This window comes from Cynara cardunculus (assembly GCF_001531365.2).
Source record: "Cynara cardunculus var. scolymus isolate 2C chromosome LG 3, CcrdV1, whole genome shotgun sequence".
Classification (NCBI taxonomy): domain Eukaryota; kingdom Viridiplantae; phylum Streptophyta; class Magnoliopsida; order Asterales; family Asteraceae; genus Cynara; species Cynara cardunculus.
In genome coordinates, this window is record NC_037530.1 from 39391160 (window position 1) to 39415511 (window position 24352).

The following is a 24352-nucleotide window of genomic DNA, read 5'->3' on the forward strand; positions in this document are numbered from 1 at the left end:
AGGAATGAAAATCGTAATTTTAACAAACCACAGAGATGAAAAATGTAATTTACTCATATTTATATATAGCATATACTCATGGCCCTTCAGGTTTAAACAATTTGACCCCTTTGGTGACTAAACTCTAATAGTAACCCCAGTACTGTTGGGACTCTGACCCTTTGGTTTGTCAAATAATGTTTCACTACTCGGTATCTAGTCATGGTCAATTCCGTTGCATCAAATTAGACCCATTTCCATTTTCCAACCTCTGTTAACCCCCCCCCCCCCCCCCCTCGCCCCCAAAGAGAAAAAACAGCCATTAATGGAGCTCACTCCATTGTTTATGGAGCTCCTCGATCAGCATTAGCGTTGCCGTACTCTCTTCCAAAGCCTCTGCAAGCAATTCTGCCTTTTTACAAGCATCGGCTGCCTCCTGTTCAACGTTTTCAGCCACAGCAACCGCATAGACAGCATATAGCGCAGCATCTTCTAATGTTTCTGTAGGAATGGGGGGCGGAGCACGCTCTTGTGCAGTAGCAACGGGTGTTGGTGAATTCATTGGTGCATTTTCTATTGCAAGGGGCGTAGGAGAATCCTCTGGTGCGTTTTCTGTAGCAAGGGGCGTAGGAGAATCTTCTGGTGTGTTTTCTGTAGCAAGGGGCGTCGGAGAATCCTCTGGCGCCTTTTCTGTAGCAAGGGGAGTCAGAGAATCCTCTGGTGTGTTGTCTGTAGCAAGGGGTGTCAGAGAACCCTCTGGTGCCTGTTGTTCCCCATTGCGGTTGTCGGGATTATTCATTCTAACATCCTCCAGTTGGGATGGTTCAGCACCACAAAATGCATTCTTGAACTTGTAGCAGTTATCCACCTGCATATTCATTGTAGTTTAAAGTGATCCTTAGATGGAATAAGGGGAATAAGGGCTTGTTTGTTAGCAGTTTAATGATCTTGATGGGACTATACAGCTTATTCGGTCAGCTATTGATGACTGTTTGGTAGTAATTTAATGATATAGAAAGTGGCTTATTCAATAAGCTTCTAGGGGGAGCTTTATGCAGAAAGCTAAGTTTTTTTCCAAACATGTCCCTCCCAATTAAAAAACACGCTCTTTCCATCTGTGAAAAACCCTCCCAAACAAAAATCTTCCCAATCTATATTAGACAAATTAATCCACACAGACGTCTTTATAAATACAGGACTTGATGGAAAACCAACCAAACCACCCCTAACTCATGTTGCTGAGGTGGTGGAAAAAAGGGGGGGGGGGGGGTACATGGATCTTGTTCACAAATTTGTAAACATTGCAGCTATAGGTGTAATGATCCCAAATCGTAGCAGTTCGGTATGCAGGATAGAACATAACAGGGCAATACAAAAACTTGTTGCCTCGCATTTGACGCCCACTAGACTTGGATAGGACTAAACTACCCCTGTCAAATTAAAACCCTAAAACCTTCCCAAATTCTTTCACCCGCCTACCTCAATCTCATCTGTCCAATTCCCCGAGTTCCTTCATTTCAGTCATTTAGTTTTATTGTTTCTTTTTAGATCGAGGCCCTAAAAGTACTCGGTAATTAAGACTTATAATTAGTTCGATTGCCGGTAATGTTTCAACTCACTGACGGACAGCAAAGACAGGCTGCCTTGTCAGTTTCCTCCCCATCGTTAATTTTTATCTTTTAAATAATACTCCCTCTGTCCCAAAATAAGTGTCTACGTTACTATTTTAGTTTTGTCCCAAAATAAGTGGCCACTTTCAAAAGTAAATATCTTCTTTTCCATTCTACCCTTAATTATCAGATGGAGAAAATTTCTCTCTCCATAAGGGTAAAATTGTCCTTTTGTTAATTAAAAAGTGTAATAACTATATGTTCCTAAAACTATGTGCCTTCTCATTGTAGAAATTTATTTTAGGACGGAGGGAGTGTATAACTAGTGGGGTTCAAATAAGAAGGCTAAATATCATGAAAAGGTAAGAAGAGAAGCTTCATATGTGAATCATTGAAAAAATCTATTTGAAGATACATATGTAAACCCATTTGAATAATCCGTAACATCCGTTCACATATGCATATAATTTTTTTCAATGATTCACATATGAACATTCCTTCTTATGTTCTCATGCTTTTTAGCCTTCTTATTTGAAACGGCCCCTATATATAACTAAACAAAAAAAACTTATATAAAATGATAGAAGAGTTGCTGACCTTCTCGAGTTCTCCTGTCAACACAAGTCTTCTAAGCTTTGAAGTTACTGATCTTCTAAAATTTTGGGGTACCTCATACCTTAGCTACAACATGCATAAATATATATAAAAAAGTCAATTATTGAGAATCCCAGATTTCCTGAAACGGGTTTCTTTCTTCATCTTTAGGTCTATTATTATGTTTTAGATGAAAATTTATTTTGAAGGAGGAGGCATCCAGACTCAAGTCAACTCAGCAGAGATCAAACCAAAATCTAACACAGAACTAATCGAACAAGAAAAATGCATTTTAACATCACCATTCACTGGACATTAATTGGGCAAGATTTCTCGAATCTATGATATTTCTCTTACATTTAGATCTACATTACCATCATTTGCTTCATCTTTGACCAAGAACAAGAAAAGTGAGAACATTGACATGTAATAACACAAAAAAGATAGCAAGCCATTAACAAATAATAGATATGTAAATTATGTAACTGCTTTTACCCACAATTAGATCTTATGATGCAGCATCACAGTTTGATTCATATAATTATGATTATATATTTTTATCCAAAATGTGAGTATTCTAGAGTCAAAGCTATCAAACTCACACAGTCACATCTATTCATATAAGAAAATTTGAAGCACACGGTTTAATCAAACAAACGAGTGGAGGACAGCAAAAGACAAAGAGAATCAAAATGGCATATGAATTATGCAACCACGTCAAATTTAGCATATGAATCATGTATTACTAGAAGACCAATGCCACTGCAAAACCACCAATAAGTATGTGTAACTACTCAATCCATCATCTTCTGTATAAACCATATCAGGCATACAACAAAAGCTCGAAGCCTTTTTGACAGGAGCTATGAATCAAGAAAACGCCTCGACTATATAAAATTGTATATATAATGTAAGACCTTTTTTAGAAGAAAGATTATATATCTAATCCCCAGTGGTGGTGGAACCAACCAAGATGTAAACTAAAATGATATAATCAAACCTCAATAAAGTCCATAATTTTATTAGCATCAGGCCCATTCGGATCATCAATGTTGAAAAGAGCCTCAAAGATCATTGCCTCGTACCTGGTAAAAGAGAGCATCATAATAAGAATTTGCCTAGACGTTGATGGGAATACAGCAAAACAGACATTGAAGAATAAACCATCTTTCTAATGTTTTCATCTGCAATCTTTTGAAAAGCCTCACTAATACATAACTACCAGTTCTCATATAGTTGTAATTGCATTGGAATTAGAATAAAGATACAAAACCAGCATTTTAACTTGCTGACACGATTTGATGGGATATAACATTAACATACCATCTCTATTAACTAAAACAATTTTATGTCATAGACCTTAAACTCATAATAGTAGCATAACAGGGACTCATAACATGGCACAAGCATCTAAAATATATTTATAATCTCAACTGGCTAGTGCAACTAAACGAAGGATTGTGTGAGAATAGAAATTAAGGTGAGAAGTGTAAGAAGGGATTTGGACCCTTGATCACTTTTTAATTAGTGTTGATCTAATGGTTCAGTTTAAGCCCAAGATAACCCATGAATTAGATTAAAAGGTTATTGTCAATTGATCTATAATTAGGATTGGTCCAAGGGTGGAGATCCCATCTTACCCTTCGCACGATAACTGCTATTCTTACTGAAAACCAACTAAGTGCAACTAATGCAAACATATAAAGCAAGAAGCATGAAAAGATCATACTCTGGAACTGTTCTCCTATCCACTGAGCTTCTGGATGGCTCAGCCATATCACCATACTCAAGGAGAGGAACAGCAGATAAAGGTTCCGGAGAACTCAAGAGCGAGTTAATACCAACTCCTTCTAACCTAGGAGGTCTAACTTTCTCTCTGCTGCTTGGCATGCCACCACTTGATCCCAGGTTACGCCATTTGTCCTGTGCATGAGAATGATAATAAGATCAATTTGTATCAGTTGGAAAATTATGCTCCGGTACTTCCATCCATAAGTCCAAAACCCTATACTTTTCTTCTTCTTCTCTCTCTCTCTCTCTCTCTTCTATGGAGGGTGAGGGTGGGAGTGGGGGGAGGGACAGAATCACTTGTGAGAGTGCTATTCAAAGTGAAAAATACAAGCAAAGTTGTTAAAGGCTCAAGACGCACTTAGGCGCTAAGGGGTCCGGGGGCCTAGGTGCGAGCCTCAGGATTGCGAGGCATATCTTATCAATATATATATATACACACACAAACATACATAGTTACACACAACTCAAATATGTAGCAAGTGCAAGCCTCCAGTGAGAAGTGCCTAGGCCCACAAGGCACCTCAGCCGAGATGCAGTCCGTTAGTGAGCCTCGTGAATATGCCTAGCCTCGAATTTAAAGAAGCCCAAGACCTTAACCTTATGAGTCTCAGAGCCTAGGCGTGCCTCAAGCGCGCTTTTAACAACTATGAATACAAGATATGCATTATCAAAAAATATAAACTTGAAATTTTGTAGAAGGTGTATCTTGCAAGGTAAATATCAAATCTAAAATCTCTTGTAAATGAAGCACGTGAAGGTAATAATTCAATAATTAATTGTGACCTTTGTACATGTATGCAGATCTAGAATTACTTTCTATGTTATCATGAAATCAATATATGTTTCAAAGAGGAATAATAACAATCCGAAACTGTAGGTTGCACAATTGTTATTTGCATATATAAGAGTCAAATACATTTGATAGATAAAACAAAGACAAGCAGAATCAGTTTTATGATAAAAGAAGTTCAAGGCCTTGCAAGTAAACAACTGGTAAAGGAAAAATGAAAAAGGAATTACAAAAACATGGTGAAAAGAAAAAAACCTTGAGATCGATGTTCGAGCGATTAGCCAGAGAAGAAGCAAATTCGGGATCGGAGAGAATGACTTTCCACTTGCCATGGCCATGCTTTTCGACACCGGCACACAACGCATACTCTTCCTCAGTCGTCCACTTCTGCTTTTGTTTTGCCATTTACTCAATAGGGTTTTTTCTTTTGGCCGCCGGTCGTCTCCGTTTATAGAATCTATAGAGATTGAAAGGGAGAGGGTACCTTATTTGCCAAACCTAGAGTTATGAGTCATTTCAGCCGTCAGATCAAAAAACCAAGAGCATGAAATGTATCGGATCAAAACTACCACATCTCGCTATGGATATCCATTATATCCTAAAATTTGGACTCAATCCAACCGTTAGATCAATTCTCCAATAACACAAAATTGATTGAATGAGAACCTATCACTTCCAAGGTAACTATGGATCATCATTGTTCTCAACCTCAATAACTAAATTTTCCCTATTTTTCACCCAGCAAACATGTTGCATAGCTCTTATTTTGATGACTTAAGTAGATTTGGTCTATTCCTTCAAAATATAAGATGTGCTAAATTTAAAGATGCATTTTCACCTTAATGAATCATAAGTATAGCTTACCTCAACTTACTCAAATGATTTATTGATTAGTGTTGCCAAAAGCACAAAATGTACTTTTTAATTCAAATAGATCCTACATGCCTTATGTGCAAAATAATTTTAATTGATAAATCTACTTCATCACATTGTATTACTACTCTTAATGTGCAATGATTTTCAAATCTGACAAACTGTTCTAATTGTTCTAAATTAACTATTTCTTTATTTCGACAATAACAAGAACATTTCTTAAGCTTTCACCCTGTTAATCGTTATCCCTCTTAATCTACTGGACACTAAATATTTGTACATGGTAGATGTGTATATGTTTCGGGCTCTCATTCTAAGTTTTATTATCATCAGTTCCGATTACACTAGGTAATTCATTTTCTAGTTTTAGCTATTATCATATAAGCTTACAGCGAAACTTAATCACCATAACTACTTGCTTAGTGGATGGATATGGTAGTGACATTCTGGTTGTTGACCACTTCAATAATAAAGGGATGTCATGAGATTATTCTCTAGCTCATTGTTAAAAATTCATTCTCAAGTTCTATAGGAGGATGTAGAAACAACCAACAAAGCATTAAGTAGGAGCTTGAGTGATTTATGTGCAACTCCTCGATAATAAATAGTCCCAAAGGCACACCTCTATTGAACGTTTAGAGGCTCCACCACCGTTTTCACAGACAATGTACCTAGGTTAAAACAAAAGTTGTGTGCGCCATGAAGCTCTGCTAGAAATTGATATCACGAGAAGAAAATGCCTCTTCCTCGAGTACCCTTCAAATATCAAAGTATGCAAATGTGAATCCGATGACTCGTGTGTGGGGAGTACATGAACCAGCTCACCATACTTGCTGAAGAGGCGATATCATGCCTAGTGATTGTCAAATAGTTCAATATCCAACTAATCTATGATATATGTGAGGATCGTCAAAAATGTTCATTGTCTTCTAGACGAAGCGTAACATTAAGAACCATGGCAACCTCACAGACAAACATACCATCCTCTACAAAAATGCCAAGGACGTACTTTATTTTGGCACATAAAATGCCTTTTGAGACCTAACTATCTCAATAGCATGGGAGAATTTGAGTTCTCCAGGATCCTTTGTTTGACACTCCTTGGTTCTAAAGTTGCAATTTCAACTAGGCATCTCCAGAAATAACAAGTTCATGACATGGAAGACCATAACAACCCTTTTTTTCTCCCAGAAAAGTTGAATAGTCATATGAACTTTATGTCATATCCAACCTTCTAGAGCCTAACTAGACTCGTGGAGCCTACTTTAAGCCATATAATGATCTTTGTAACCAGCAAACTCGAGATGCCTCATGAACCACAAAACTAGGAGACAGTTCCATTAAAGTCTCCCCCTCAAGATCTACATTCACGAAGGAGATTTAACTTCTGAGATTTTGATGAGTAGCTGCTTAGCAATAACTAATTGAAAAGAAGTAATTTTAGCCACATGACTAGAGATCTTATTATAATCTTAACGATACATTTGTGAGTACCATTTAGCAATTAATTTGACCTTTATCATGCAAGATTGCTGTCAGGATTCGTATTAACTTTAGATGTTATCCCCACTTGCAACCAAAAACATTCTTTCAGTAAGATCAGCTCCCATGTGGCATCGTCTGAAAACATACATTTCGTTATCCATACCTTGCTTCCTCTCAGATGTGCGATGACTTCAAATACAGCCTAAAGTATGTGACAACTACCCATAGCTCAACAAAAGTGAAATGACAAGAAAAAATGAGCATGAGAGGTGTCACTAGAGATGACATAACCTAATCAAATTAACTGCATTACAAGTACTTGTTTGTTTTCTCCATCGTAAATTATTTCTCAATATTCAAGATTGCTGGTTATATCATGATTAATGATACTTATTTGCACACAAAGTTATAGACAACATTCTCGCATTAAATAACTGTAGAAGAGCAAGAAAAAACATGGACAACAAAATCATAAATTAAACGAAAACAAGAGGTTTAATTTTGCATCACATAAAAAGATATGTTTACACGAGAAGGAAAAAAAGTATGCCACATGACCATCGACAAAGAACCATCAACTTGACTCAGACTCGATTTTCAGTCATAAGAGCAAACATGGTCTGGGTGCCCCTAATGCCCCAAGACTTTTCTAGTAAACATCATTAACGCAAACATAACTGCTTGAACCGAGCCCACTTACAACACTTTTATGGAGACAGCATAACCATCCACCTCTGAACCTGTGATGTCAAATAGATATGATAATGTTTCAAACAAGAAATTTTGAGATTGAAGATAAAGGTAAATGCCTTTCTCTCTTCAGAGAGATTGTAGTGGGTAATTATTAATAAAAAGCGCATACGCGCTGGGGAGAAAAACTACTGACTTACAATTCGTTTATAATGGGGTAAGGTAATCCACATTGTTCATGGGGATCTTCAGCCAACTTTAGCATTGCCATGCTCTTTTCTATGTTCTCTGCAAGCCTACCTGCCTCTTCACAAGCTTCAGCTGCATCATCTGCCAAGTTTTTCAGCCACAGCAACCGCATAGACAGCACATAATGTGGCATCGTCCGATGTTTCTGTAGCAACAAGTGACCCAGAACCTCTTCAGCCTTTTTTTTCATATTGCAGTAACAAGATTATTTGCCCTAGCATCCTCCTGTCTGCATGTTTCAGTACCACGGATGCATTCTTGATCTTGTAGCAGTTATCCAACTGCATAGTGCTTGTACTTTAAAGTGATCATAACATGGAATAAGATGCACAACTCAAGTTGCTGGTGGTGGCTGTGAGAGGAGGGATATAGGGATCTCTTATCACAACTTTGTAACCATAGATCCATGTTATGCGCAGACATGATAGACCTATAGATGGGACCAAAGTAGTGTTCCATAAGGTAGAGGCAGTTGAATATTCTTGGTAGATGTCGACAAAAAATACTACTTGTTTCATGTTTTATCAAATGCATATATATCATGATGCTTAGATGATTTGGTAGAAAGCATACTGGTAGACCAGCATTTTTTTATCGCAGGCGATTGTAACGGTAATATTGGTAAAGGCCCTGACGGTTGCCAAGGAGTACATGGGGATTTTGGCTATGGTGCAAGAAATGTAAGAATTGTTCGTTACTAAAGTTTGCGATTGTATGTGAACTGCTAATTTCAAACTCTTGCTTTAGAGAAGCCTCTGCTCACATTTCAGAGCGAAGGGCCTAGCACTCAAATTGACTACATCCTGAAGTGTGGACAGCCGCGGGATGTTCAGGGATCAGGGTTCTAAAAGTCATGGCGTAAGACGCATATCCATCGTCAAAATAAAGCCCATAGCGTTTGTGTATGGCGAGGCTCCCGCTATGGCGACTTGACACGTGCCATGGCATGCGTTTTTTACAAGATGTCACTATATTCTTTTTTTAATTTTTTTTAAATAATTTAAACCTTATGTGCTTTACACTTTTAACTTTAGGTTTTATACTTCTACATATTTACCTAATTATCTCACTCATAAAATTCATAAATTCACACACAAAAACGTCACATACTCACGGTTAAAACGAAGCAGTAAAACCCTTCCGAATTCTATTTGGAATCTTTGATCACAAACTCTTCACATGATATCAATATATATGATTTTCTTCTTTTAACATGAATATACATTGTTTAATATCATTATCTCATTGAACAGTAATAGGAAAGATATATGTATATATAAAAATATATGACATACAAATTTGCCATCTTAGGTCACACCTTGAAAAACGCAGCAGCATGACACGCAAGGCTTGAAGCTTGACATCGCCACCCTGCCACGCATCACGCTATTTAGAACCTTGGCATGGATTGCAAAGTGTTTCCAGGCAAGGTATGTGTGTTGCAACACAAGTTGTTGGCAATAGATTTAGCTTTGAATACGCAAGCAGAAACGGTAAATGAAAGAGGCTATGCCAAGAATCATATAGAAAAACTTGAAGGGGCGACAACAGAGATGTTCAAGGATAAGGCCCTTTTAGTAGCAGAGCAAACCCGATAATGGATGCTAGTCAAATGTGGAGTATTGTGGCTCAAACCATCAAAGGTGTGGCCAAAGAGATGCTAACAAGGAGGGCTACGGATTCAGAAGTAGTCTTGGTGGTGAAGTGAAGAGGTTCAAGTTAAGATTAAGGTAAAACAAACTCGCTTTATGGAGTTGATGTCAGTGTAGCGAAGAGGAAGAGATAAGTAGAGTGAGGGAAAGGTATAAATAAGCAAACTCGCTATGGCGAAAGACAAGATGAGCTATGTTGTTACTGCGGTTAAAATACAAACGGTCAGGACCGATATTCGATGTTTCGGTTATATCGGTGATATATCGATCCAAAATAACGGTTAATATAGTATTTCTTAGAATATATATATATATATATATATATATATAATATGTATGCATCCATAAACATGTCATATGCATTAATTAGAGTTTAGAAATATAGTTTCAAAATTAAAACATCACATAAACAAGTCTCACAAAACAAAATAGGAGAAGTGTTCAAAAACAAGCTAATCGCAAGCAATAGGTTCGGCATCCGAGTCAACATCATCTAATACGTTCATTTCTTGAAAGAACCGAGAAGAAGAGTGAACTGTGAAGAACCGAGAAGAGAAGAAGCATGAGACCTAATATATGTGTTGACTGGTTGACCAAATAAAGAGGCCAAAAAACTAAGCCCAAACATTTACCTTATAGAAAATCGGTATATCGGACCGATTTTTCCATCAAAATATCGATGAAATATCGGCGATATTATCGGAACCGATATTTCATCATCAATATCTTTCTAGGGACTGATATCCGATATATAATCGCGATTTTAATAGCATAGAAGATGAGATGTCCAGCTGAATATTGAGGAGGGGGGGAAGGGAATATATTATTTGACAAGGGCCAGGAAACAAGGGCATAAAGACATAGAAAACATAGGGTATGTTATGGATGTAGACGGACAGATTCTAATGTCGAATGAGGATAAAGGGAGATAGGGTAGTTAACATCACATGTTATTCAATGTGGATTCAGAAAGGGAGATGATGTTACATCCCAACAATGTGGTCAAATAAGTCAATAAGGGTAGGTTGCGGTGAACAAGTCAAATAGGTGGGTTGTGGGAAAATTGTACAAGTGGTTATAGCAGTGGTACAAGTAGGTTAAGCATTTTATTGAAGTCGATTAATAGTTTTTACCTAGTATAAATAAGAAGTTGATCAGTGAAAGGAGGAGACGAATTATTCTATTGTGTTTGAGATTGGTGAAAGCCTTTGGGAGGCCTCCAGCTTCTCGAATTGTTGGAAACCTGTGTTCAATCATTTGATTCCGATTCTAAAATTCCCATTCAGGTGCGGCAATGTCTAGGGGAGGCAGAAGTGCAATGGCAAAGATGTCGAATGAGTGGAGAGTGGAGACCTAGCACGGTGGTATCGCTCTATAAGAACAAAGGTGATGCTCAAAATTATGGTAGTTATCATGGCATAAAACTTCTTACCCACACGATCAAATCATAGGAATAGGTGGTTGAGGGCAGAGTGCATCACAAAACGACAACATCAAAGATCAGCTTCATGCCAGAGAGGTCAAAGATCGAGGCAATGCATCTCCTTAGGCGCCTATTGGAAAGTACAGAGAACATAAGGCCTACAAAAGTTGCTCGTATAACTAGAGAAGGGTTATGAAAGATCCCATGGAGGTACGTTAAAGTGATCCAAGATATGTACGTATGTACAGGTACACTGGTCGTTGAACATGATACTTCCCAATGTAGATAGGGTAATGTGATTTCCCAAGAAATTCAAGAAGTGTACCTTGGAGTATGTTGTTTGTTGATGGCATTGCCCTGGTAGTGAAGACGAGAAGAAAAGTAAATGTTAGGTTAGAACAGTGGAGGGAGGTATTGGAACCAAAAGGGTTACACATTAGTCGTTCATACTTCATAGACGAAATATCTTTGGGGCAATTTCAATAAAGAGAGCAACAAAAAAGGGAAAAATAGTCAGCATTGGGCATCAAAGAGCGCCCAAAAAAACAATTTGAAGTATTTGGGATTTATAATTCACAAGGGGGAAAGATTGTATAGGACATTGAAAATTGAAAAATGACAGGTCTGCTAAAAATGAAGGGCATCAAACCACCTATGTTACATGGGTCGCTATGTTGGGCGATGAAAAAAGCACAAGAGAAAAGTGGATGTAGCATAAATAAGGATGTTGAGATGGTATGTGGCTGTACTCTGTTTGATAGAATATTGGATGAGGTTTTTCAAGCTGAGCTAAGAGTCGCACCAATATCATACAAATTGAGAAGGAAGGCTAAGGTAGTTTAGGCATATTTGTGGGGAAGGCCACATACATAACCGGATGGGAGGGCGGATGGCATCACGGTTAAGGGCATAAACAGGTGAGGCAGGCCGAGAAGGACATAGGGTGAGCAGTTAAGACTAGACACGAGGCTTAGTACTCTCGAAGGCCGACCTCATATAGGAGTTCTTGGAGGCATAATATAAGGGTAGTTGATTGCTTACACAACTACAGACAAGATGGGGGTCGGGAGGGTGGAGGGTGGGTTGGGGGAGGGTTTAAAGTCTTTAGAGAGATTTGCAATATCTTTTAATATAAATAGTGGGTATGTTTGGTGTGTTTTGTGTTGTGCTTTTTTGGTCTTCGTGGAAACAATCTCTCTGTCTCTTGAGACGGAGGTAAGGTCTGCTCATATCCTACCCCCTTCCTTTGCATGGGATATTTAGGGTATGTTTGGTTTGATTTGGTTTCGTACATTTCAGACTATACTTTCCCCATGTTGGTTTCATGACATAACCAAAGCAAATTTGGATACACACACAAAGGTTTTGCAATTGATGTTTGAGTTTACTACATTTATGTGCTCCTATGTATAACCTACCAAGCCATGGAGAATAACCTTCAATAACATCTCATGATTTATGGCATCAGTCCATTCAATAGCTAAACCTCATAAGTGTTCTTTTCCCCCCTATGACATGGTTTTGGACATGAATGCAAGGGAGAAGTAGGACAAGTCCTTCCCATTTCAATGATCCATTAATATGGCAGATTGAGTTGCAAGGTAGATGAATATATAATTAATATGACACCATTTTAAGCCAACCTTATTCTATTTGAATTATTTCTTATTAGATATCACGATAGCATGCAGGGAGTAAACCGTTTCCTAATTCGCATGAAAATCAGCAGAATCAAATCAAGTTTGCTTGCAATAGGTGTGTGTAGGGTTTGCAACTAGCGAGAAGACGGTGAAAAGGATAACCGCTTAGTACAAAAACGGAAGGTAAATATATACACCTTGAGACTAGATCGAATAGCGAGGCAACGACCGAAATGGTGATCCGTAAGTATGTTCTTCAAGCCTTCCACTCACCGTCTTGATTGCACCGACGCCGAGACTTCTCAACTCCTCCGAAGTCCATTGGCGCCTTCAGTTTCTTATTCATCGACGGGGGTTTTCCCGCGCGTTTACAGGACGAAAAAAACTTGTCCGGCACTCCGCGAAATTAGAAGGGGACGAACGCACTCAAAACTTGTATATCGAACCCACCACCGTCAACCTTCTATTTCCCAAACCACCGGTCATCTCTCTCTCTCTCTCTCTCCCCGATTTGCATTTTTCAGCAACCCTTCACTAGTCGATTTGGATTTTTCAACGGCGGAGGCGTATTTCATCAGAGATGATCACCGCGACCGGTATATTTGAAGAGGGGCGAGGCAGGACAACCACAGCATGGTGGTGGTGGTGGTGGTGGTGGTGGTGGTGGTGGAGAGGGATAATCGGACGAATCTCCATTTTTGGAGTAGAGTTTCTTTTGGAACAAAAATGAGTGTGGGAAAAGCGTGCCAAAAACTAATCGACCCGTCGGATTTTAAAAGTTCTTCAATAATTTTTGAGTAAATTGTGGATTTGGTCCCTAAATTATGTCAATTATTACGGATTTGGTCTTTTATCTTCATATATTACACAAGAAATTTTGGATTCGGGTTAAGTTTGGTTTTTTACGATCCGACCCGTCTGAAAACCCAAAATATATATACATATATATTTTAAATAATATATAAATTTATCTAATTGTCTTTTGAAAATTATAAAAGTTATAGTCAGACTTGCTTTTTTATAGTTTCCAAGCATATTATCAATTTATCATTTAATTCATCTTCAAAATCGATTGAGCATATATATTTTGTATTACTAGAAGGGTACTCACGCAATGCAACGAGATACATCTTAATTTTAATTCTATCTTTTGTCTTTGTTTATATAATACGGTTTACTTGGTTTTGAGAAAGATAATATTTTTTACGTTTGAATAAAAATAAATTTGAAGACAACATAAAAATTTGAAAAAATATATTAATATTAATATCAAATTAACTATTTAGAAGTTCTTGTTTTTTTTTACGATTTCTTTAATTCACTTTTATTATGATTTAGTTTAGGTCAAATAGTGAAATGATTTATTTTTTACCCAACAATACAATTTTTTATAAGAATGATTATGTTATAACTCAATGATTATTCTAATTATATTTTAGATTTTTATATTTAAAATTATATATTTATCCTATGTTTGAGTATGTTTATTTGCAGTCAGTTACTCGAATTCAAAAATGAAGTTTTAATAAGTCGTGCATACACACATTTTACTTGTAATATTAAATTTTAAGTAATATGCATTAATAAACAGTATTTCATGTATTAAAAATGATTTTTAATAGTTTTTTGTCAAATGTTTTATAATATAGAATAGGTAACTAAACTCAAACCCGACCGACCTCAACCCGATCCCAAAAACAATCCGAAATCCAAAACCTAAAAGCCGGGGCTTGATTTTCGTACCCGAAAGCCAATCGGGTTTTGGTTTACCCACCCGAACCCCCGTCCGACCCGCCCAATTCACACCCCTACTTTATGCATAAAGTTCCTTAAAAGCTTACTGATTTTTTATATCATTAAGACACTATCAAATAACCAGACATCTCTTTCGCTCTATAGGGATCGACGAACCTAAGGTGAATTAGATGTTCGAAAGGAGATTGTTAAATCATATGTAAGGGGCCACTTACCTAAATACTTATCTGGTAAGCGTTTTACGGTAAAACTCAACTCTATCACTTACTTATCGGGTAATATTTTAGTCTACAAAAACGACATCGTTTGTAACAATTTACCGGAAAGCGCTAATCTTGGTAAGAGTCGTCGCAATCACTTACCGGGTAAGACTTTCGGTCTGTGCTTTCACTCTTACCACGTAAGATTTTTTGTACTTATCATATTATCCGATAAGAAAATATGTCTTGATAAACACTTACTCGAATAAACATATGGTAAATGTGGCCTCCGTCAATCAAATTTTATAGAAAGAAAAACTAAGGGGGTGTTTGGGATTGCTTATTTTAAATGTTTTTTTGACTTATTTCAGTCTGACACCGGTGATAAGCTAAATGCTAGTGTCTGGATAAGGAAAGATAAAACTACTTATACCGGTGCCAAACCGGTAATAAGCAGTTTTTGATAAGTTAATCCTTCATGACTTATGAAAAACTGTTTATTACCATTTTATTATTTTAACCCTGTTTTATTAATGTTTGTTAATTATTAATCTTACTGATATAAATTATTAATATCATTGATATAAATTTTTGTCAAAGATATTATTATAAATGATGAAAAATAAAATTTTACATGTTAAAAAATAAAATAAGTTAATAAGCAATCTCAAACACTCCAACAAGTCAATAATATGGAAGATTTTTTTGTTCATTTTACATATATAAGCAAAATTTGACAAATACTAAAAAAAACTTATCAACTTATTACTTTTTAGTACCGCTATAAGTTTTTAGTACCGCTATAAGATAATTCAAACACTTTTTACAAAACTCCAGTTTAATACCACATAAGTTAATAAATACTTAAAAAAAACATTAGTTATTTTAAATAACCAATCCCAAACACCCCTAGATTGCTTATTTAAAACAACTTATGTTTTTTTGTAAAAATGCTTATTAACTTATGTAGTATCAAATCGGAGTTAAATAAACCAGAGTTAAAATTGTAAACTGGTAATAAAAAGTTTTTTATAAATCAGGAAGGATTAACTTATCAAAAACAGCTTATTACCGGTTTGGCACCGGTATAAACAAATTTTTTTCCGTATCCAAATACCAAAAAACAACTTATCACCGATATCAAACTGAAATAAGTTAAAAACAACTTTCATAATCAATCTCAAACAACCCTAAAAATTAAATTAATATATCAAAGAGAGAAAATTTGAAAACTTGCCACAGTGTCTAAAAGAAACCTTGAAGCTGAGTTTGGTTCTTTTACGCGGGAAAATCGGGACGCGGCACCAGATTTGTAAGGCAGTAAAGATATCCATGGAAGGAGAAAGAAAACCACCGCAGATTAGGTATAAATTCAGGATTGGCCGCCGGTGGGAGATCGGGCTGTCCTCAGGTCAGTGAAGGGAATCGCCGGCGGAGGACAAACCACCATGGACGGCATTGGCGGAGCCATAACCACAGCTATAGCAATTGATAAAGATAAAAACAGCCAATATGCAGTTAAATGGGCTCTTGAGAACGTCGTCCAGAAGATGTCCTGTGTTGCCCTTCTTCATGTCGTCACTCAAACCACTTTACCTCGTAAGTGCCTCGAATCACTTTTATCACCATGAATTTTGTCCATCTATTGCGTCAATTAGGGTTTTCTAATTAGTCAATCGCTAATCTGGTAAATCACACAGAGCTTCCAATTTTGCTAGGATTAATGTTGAATGTTTTTATTGCTATTGTCCAAAAGGTGAGATCATTATCGTATAGATCTATGAATGTCCGTTAGAAGTGTGAGGTTAACATCAGATATATTTTTGAATTGGGTGTTTCAGATGATGCTGGGATGGGCAAGGATGGTCGCCCCCCTACCCAAGATGAAATGCAACAGTTTTTCCATCCTTTTCGTGCATTTTGTGCTCGCAAAGGGGTAATTTCCATCAAACTATTGTTAATTCACTATTTATTCTATAGATATCTGTCCAAGACGATATGGTTTTTGTTTCTGTATTCTTTGTCATTTCAAGCGTTTAGGGCGAGATTATGCGATCTGTTCGTCCTTAAAAGAGTCTATTTAACGCTCAAAATTCTGAAGTGAAACTTTTTTGGAGGTAGGATGAACTCAGAGAGATTTATCTTCAGCATTTGCTAGGTCACAAGTACAACTTGCCTTGTATGAGCTAAATGTATAAATGGTCAAGCTTGTAGATTCTATGATTTCAGGTTAGAACAAAGGAGGTTGTTCTCCAGGATTCAGATGTTCCGAGTGCAATTGTTTTATACATCATTAGGAACGCCATAAGCCATCTCGTGGTTGGTTCCCCATCCCGGACAGGTCTAACCAGGTCTCTTTTTCTCTATCTATCTCTTGAGCATGCACATGTAGAGTGTGAAAATATGTGAAACCTCAGTATTTATTCTCCAAGTCGAGACAGTGCTAGACATGTGAGGGGGCTAGATGAGTACTGATTGCCCCAAAATCGAGTCCCTAAAGTGGTAGACCTTGGCTCTAATAACATGTGATAATATGTGGAACCCCATTAGACTACTCTCCAGAAAAGCCTGCCGAGTAGAGGAGGAGTTTCAACATACATCAAGGAGAAATGTTGAAGTCTACCTGATGCGTGATGTGGGACTCTAAGATAGATAATTGTATCTGTTTTTTTCCTGATATATACTAATGGAATGCATTATGGATCCACAGGGCATTCAGAAGCAGTTCAGATGTGGCTAGCAACTTACAAAGATCCTTACCGGACACTTGTAATCTTTATGTGGTTTCTAAAAAAAAAAATCAAAAAATGAAATCTGCGACTCAGACTCCTACCTCCAACACCTTCTTTGTATCAACAAAAGCAACACAGAGCTCGTTGGGAGAAACGGATTTGTAAGTCAGAATATATGCACTCCCACTAGACTCTCCTGATATCTATCAAGAACTCGTATGTTATTGATTTTCTTGCTTGTTCAGCCGGAGCAAATCCGATTCTAGAGCCAGGTTCAGGAGATCATCATTTGCAAGAACCACTGGGAGACGGTTGGATTATAGTGATTTTATGCTCACGGTTCCCAGAGACGAGTTCTCAGAAAGTACGACTCCACCAGGAGAGTTTGAAACTAGTCCCAATAATCAGCTGCATGGTCAGATCACACAAAGACCAAGTCTTGACGGAAGATCTGACCTCAGGGGTTTTGGGCCACTTGGCTCCAAAGCCAACATGTCTTACGAGATTTTAGACAAATCACGGATATTAGATGCTTCTGGGCTGTCCATCTCTTCTCAAAATGCGGTAAGTTCAATCACTAGACAATTTTGTGAGTGGATTGGCACATAATATTAGATTTGTTGGTGTCCACATTGGCTAGACTTGGACGATTTCTCCTCTATATATGTTGGAACCTCCTTTCTCTCCTCCAGGACTCTTTTGGGGAGTAATCTAATTTGTTCTATATATTCTCACATGGTACCAGAGTCCAGAGCCAAGGTCTACCACCCTGGGGCAATTTGTACTCAACACTCTAGGACAATCTGCCCCCGTCTAGCTTCCAATTTGGAGTGGACGTGTTGGAGTCCTACATCAGCTAGACTTAGACCATTTCTCCTCTATATATGTTGGAACCTCCCTTCTCTCCTTAAGGGCTCTTTTAAAGTGTAATCTAATAGGTTCCATGTATTCTCACAAAATTTATAATCTTGCACTGCAAGGTGAATTTCAATTTCTCAGTAAGTTGATTAAATGCAGGAACTAGATGATGAAATCTGGAGATTAGAGCTTGAACTGAAGAGAACCATGGACACGTATCACTCAGCGTGCAAAGAAGCAGCAAATGCTACACAAAAGGCAGGTTTTATAACTAAAGCTTGCTTAATATCTTAAATGTCTCCATGAGAGGAACACAAACAGGTCCTATTGTTTCTTACTTTGTTAAAAACAAAAATTGAAGCAAAACCTGTTGATGGGTTCCTTTAGGCAACTGAGATCAATCAACAGATGTCAGCAGAAGGATACCTCAAATCCGAGGAAGCCAAGGCAGCGGAAGCTGCATTAAGAGCTATAGTGGAGATGGAGAAACAGAAGAGCAAAGCTGCCATAGAGGCAGCAGAAATGGCCAAACGTCTTGCAGAACTGGAGACCCAAAAGAGAAGAAAGGCCGAACTCAAAGCCGAACACGAGGAAGCGGAAAGGAAGAACCTTATGGTTAGGTTGACCCAATGTACCATTCAGTATAGAAAATATAGTATCGAAGACATTGAAATTGCCACAGATTACTTCTCTAATTCCTTAAAAATTGGCGAGGGAGGATATGGACCTGTTTTTAGAGCCTATCTGGATCATATTGCCGTTGCCATTAAGGTCTTAAGACCAGATATCTCACAAGGCCAAATTCAGTTCCAAAAAGAGGTCGAGGTTCTAAGCTGTATGAGACACCCTCATATGGTTCTCCTATTTGGTGCCTGTCCAGAATACGGCTGTCTTATATACGAATATATGGAAAATGGGAGCTTAGAAGATCGCCTCTTTAGAAAAAGCAACACCCCACCAATTCCATGGAGGGTCCGTTTTAAAATATGCGTTGAAATTGCAACCGCCCTTCATTTCCTTCATCAAACCAGACCCCAACCACTGGTGCACCGTGATCTTAAACCTGGCAACATTCTCCTGGACCGAAACTATGTGAGCAAGATCAGTGATGTTGGGTTAGCCAGGTTGGTCCCTCCAGAAGTGGCTGATGATGCCACCCAATATCACATGACGGCGGCTGCAGGGACATTCTGTTATATCGACCCTGAATATCAACAGACAGGGCTACTGGGTACCAAATCCGATATATATTCGTTTGGAGTGATTTTACTACAGATCATTACTGCAAAGAGTCCAATGGGGTTAACCCACCTGGTCTCGAGGGCCATCAAGGAAGGGAACCTTTTAAATGTTCTTGATCAAGCCGTGACCGATTGGCCGCTTGACGATACACAGTCTTTGGCGAAAATGGCTCTGCAATGCTGTGAGTTGAGAAAGAAGGACAGACCTGACCTTGGTTCAGTCATATTGCCTGAACTGAAACGGCTTAAGGACCTTGGTGGTGCTTCGTAAAGAACACAAGAAGATCAACTACGAATCTGGTTAGTTTTTACCTCTTAACCATGATGCCATTTATCAGCCAGCTTTTATGTTTGTTGCTTACATCAAGTATATGAAGATGAAGATGAGTGCTTGCAGGTTTCTTGGGATGGCATCAGCAGTATCGGCTGAAAATTATAGGAGATTATGGTGATAAGATATGAAGATGAGTGCAACTCTATAACTTGAACAATATACATGTACAGATATCATATGAAGCTCATCAATTCACTTGAGCAACATCCCAAGAAATGGTGTATTGTATTTTTATGTAAATTATTTCGTATCAACATGGTATATATATAGGGGCAGATTCGAATGAGAACTGTAAATATTTTGGGAACCTAAGAACCAACTATTAGTGTATTAATGATGATGATCACGAAATTTATTCATGAAGAAAATACATGTTGAACAATATTTATGAATATTTAAGGTTATTCATCATGAATAATGCATGAACTATTCAGTTCCTGGGTTATTATCTTATATTAGGGATATGCCTAATACTTGAAGAACTTTTGTTTTAACATCTGCTGTGAAGAAAAGTTTTGAGATGCTGTTGGCAGTGAATCAGAGGGCCTATTCTTCTTTATGGTCCAGCTGGTGCAGGCAAAACTGCTTTCATTAGCAGGTTAGCCCGGGTCATGGGAGTCAAGGTATGTTGTTTCTGCATTTAATGCCAAATATGACAAAATAATGACCATCTAATTTAAATTCTCTCTTAAATTATAGGGAAAATTGCATGAAAAAGTACTAAATTCCTACTTTAGATAACGTACTTTCAAAATCTTTATTTTGGTACCCAAAATGCAAAATATGTACCCGGGCTACCTAATGGTCTGCAAATAATTACTAGGATCAGGTTTTTATTGGTGTGGTATTATTTACTTATTTATTAAATGCCAACTAAGAAAAAACAATCCGCGTCATTATTTTCTTTTCTTAAATATGTATTTTTCAGTTAAGCAAAAAAAAAAAATCATACTGTTAAGAAAATATTTTAGTTTCCAGGTCATCAATTCCATGTCACTATCTAAAAATTACACATCATTTTAGTTGACCGGGTACCTACCCAAGTACTTATAAGTTTGTTATTTTACATCTCGATAAAGGTTTAGAAAGGACATTACCCAAGATAGGAATCTCACTAAAATATGTTACTTTTTCATGCAAGTTAACCTAAATTATAAGGAACAATAACTTATATACTGAAAGAAAGAAAGGACCAATCAGTCTTGGCTGATTGAGTATTAACTACTCACATTTGAATGATTACAATTAAGTTCGTTTATTAGATTTTTTTCCCCTGCCCAGTTCTTTCTATTGACATGGATGATCAAATTGATGAAAAGACAACCTGGTGAATTTTGGTGGCAGCCTGGTTCCCTTCGGGCCTGTTTGTTAGCAGCTTAATGCGACTCAGCTTATTTAGTCAGCTATACACGACCTTTCGGTAGTGCTTAATGATATAGAAAGTGGCTTATTCAGTAAGCTTCGAGGGGGAAGCTGTATGCAGGAAACCAAGTTCCTTTTTCCAAACCATCCCTCCAATTAAAAAACTCGCTCCTTCCATCTATGAAAAATCCCTCCCAAATAAAAACCTTCCCAATATATACAGACAGATTAATCCACACAGCCATACAGGACTTAATGGAAAACCAACCAAACAACCCCTTACTTCTGTTGGTTAAGTTCATTTTTGTTTCTTTTTCATAGCAATCAATTTTATGAGTCTTGATCATGTTTTTTTTAAAGTATATAAAGTCTTGATCATGTTAGCGATAGCTTTAATGCCGTTTTCTGCTATCTACAGGCTATCCTTAATGGGTTTTCGGTTGTCTTCGAGGACGTTGATAAAACTCCACTAAATGTACAATCCTTCTTGTTACCTTTTTCTGGAGGGTGCTAGTTCTTTCTTAACAGGCAAAATGGGAGGTACTTGCATTGTTTACTTGGCTTAAAATCATTTAAAGTTCCTGGTAATAGTATTCTTTCTAATGGACTTATTTGAATGCGATAAAAGTTAGGGGTCATTTACAAAATGCTTACTCGTATCACTTACCTTACCAATTGAGCACGACAAGGACCAAGAGTCATACCCAGTAAGAGGCGTAATAAGGACCAAAAATCTTACCCCATAAGTGAGGAAAAAGACTCTTACCCAGTAAACATTTTCTGAGTTTAAGACACTTACCAACAATCCATTCTGATAGCTGAGAATGTTACATGATTAGGTAAGTAAGGATAATTCTCTTGCGGTTAGCACTTGCTCAATAAGCATTTGTAAACGACCCCTTAGTTGTTGGTTAGCCGTCTAATGGTTATGGTCCCTAAGATATGGACCGGCTCCTAGGGCTGTAAACGTACTGAACAATCAACGGCTGGAAGTTCGTTTATTTAATAAATGAACGAACATGAATACATTTTTTTGTTCGTTTAGTTAAATGAACGAACATTAACAATGGTCTTGTTCGTTTATTTATGTTCATGAATGTCCGTTTATTTATGTTCATTCATTTATGTTTCTTTATATATATATAAATTTAATATCACGACATTAATATGTAAAATTATTAATTAAATTAAAATTTTAGAATTTCTTTTTCTATTCCTCTTCAATGTACCTGGTTTTCCATATTGTTATGTTATTTTTGAGGAACGAAGTGATGAGTAATGATGATTGTTTTCTGTTTCGTTCGTTTATGTTCATCTATGTTCGTTTGTTTAAGTTCGTTTAGAATCTTAATGAACTAACATAAACAAACACGAACAAGCACATTTTCTTAACAAATGAACATGAACATCGTTTACCATTTGTGTTTGTTCATTTGTACGGTTAAGTTAAGCGAACGAATGAACATGAACAAGCCTCCATTTGTGTTCGTTAGGTTCGTTACAGCCCTACCGGCTCCCATCAAAATGATCAAGTAAAAATGTTAACTGCCATCTTTGATGATGTATCATGCCTGTACTTCATGTTCAAAGTTTTCATTTTATTTTGGAGCTATGATTGTATTTGATTATGAAAGAAGAGAAGAAACAGATTTCTACGACCAGTTTGTGGGATTAATTAGAGATGCACAGCAGACCAGTTAACTGATTTTGGACTTTGCAATGACCGATAACCGGTCCAGAAAAGGCCCGGCCCAAGCACCAGTTATAGGCGAAAGCCCGTTTTTGTCCTAGTTTTTGAACCTAGGACTGGTCTTTAACGGGTTAAAAAAGCCTGGCTAAACCTGGAAACATGTCCGGTCAAAGCCCTGGTTAAAGCCCGGTCAAGGCCTCAAGTGTGTCATGTTGATGTTTACGCAGACTCGTTTAAGGATACACTTTGAATCAATTTGTACTTTTTGCAGGCAATAAGGGATAGTGAAGGCTTTCAGCAACTTTCTACGGTATCGAGCTTGAGGTTAGTTTATAAGGTCTATTTCTTAGTTCAAAATCCATCTTACTGTCTGGAATCAATTTATTAATGGCCGGAAGAAACCAGAAAATAATCCCTCTGGTTCGAAATTATAGAAAGATGTTGAAGGGTTCCATTTAAAAATAACCTTTATACAGTAATTAAAAATTGATTTAATTATGTAACTTTTTTTTTACAAAACTTATAAAAAAGGAAACTCTTAACAGGTCCAATCACACAATTAAATCTGAATAAAACAAAACATTGGGTTTTGGTTTTTGTAGGGGAGGGGAGGGTGTTTAGGAAATTACCTTTGTTGGTAGAATCTGATCAGACCACCGTAAAGAGAATGCTAGCTCAAAAACCTGATGTAATATACATTTACACATGAAATCCTATAATTGTCATAATTACAATTTTAATACATACTTTAATTATTCTACTAGTAATAATTAATAATCAATATCATAACTACATGATATTATTTGGGTTTCTAATTATCCAACAATCATATTAAAGCATACATATATATATATATATATATATATATATATATATATTTTTTTTTTTTAACAAAAAGCATACATATTCTTTGTGTGTGACCGTATAAGTTTACGGGTTGAAGACTAATTTTAGATTAAAAAGATCCACGTCACTAACCACGTCAGCAAATAATACTAAGTTGGATACCACATCACTCGCCACATCAACATGATAACCGGTTAATGTTTCAACTAGTTACTCGGGTCCTTAAATGTTTAGAACTTTACATCTTAGGTACCAAAATGAAAGTTCTGAAAATACGTTACCCAAAATATGAATTAAGTTAAAGTATGTTATTTTTTTATACAATTTGCTCTTAAAAGAAATACAATTTACTTGCCAAGACTTGAACCTAAGACCATTCTCTTACTTTAAAAGCATTGCTACTGATGGTTTGCACCTTTCTTTTTGTTTAATTTAACCAAATCGATGACACATATCTAATCAACATTGTGACATATTAAAATGTTGTAGATTTTTTCTACCGTAACGAGACAACAAAGTGGTGACATGTCACACATGCCACCATATGCACCTTATTAG

General features: G+C 37.0%; 2 protein-coding genes across 3 annotated transcripts; one reads left to right on the forward strand and one right to left on the reverse strand.

Moving 5' to 3' along the window:
• Positions 1-301: 301 nt before the first annotated feature.
• Positions 302-13407, reverse strand: LOC112509787 (telomere repeat-binding factor 4-like). Of its 2 annotated transcripts, none has more exons than XM_025114940.1 (8): positions 12974-13407; positions 8013-8206; positions 7823-7862; positions 5020-5262; positions 3913-4106; positions 3184-3268; positions 2187-2270; positions 302-847 (listed from the first exon to the last, which is right to left on the reverse strand). In XM_025114940.1, the coding sequence occupies exons 4-8, from the start codon at positions 5167-5169 to the stop codon at positions 302-304; spliced, it is 1059 nt and encodes a 352-aa protein (XP_024970708.1). In that variant the 5' UTR covers positions 5170-5262; positions 7823-7862; positions 8013-8206; positions 12974-13407. The 2 variants fall into 2 exon arrangements, with proteins under 2 accessions (XP_024970708.1, XP_024970707.1); XM_025114939.1 differs by having other exon boundaries at positions 8013-8491.
• Positions 11770-24352, forward strand: LOC112509245 (U-box domain-containing protein 34-like). The gene is made up of 11 exons (XM_025114101.1): positions 11770-11970; positions 15103-15177; positions 16108-16330; positions 16573-16667; positions 16961-17082; positions 17442-17624; positions 17709-18027; positions 18481-18579; positions 18709-19822; positions 23935-23966; positions 24284-24352. Exons 1-11 carry the CDS (start codon positions 11770-11772, stop codon positions 24350-24352), a joined length of 2532 nt encoding a protein of 843 aa, XP_024969869.1.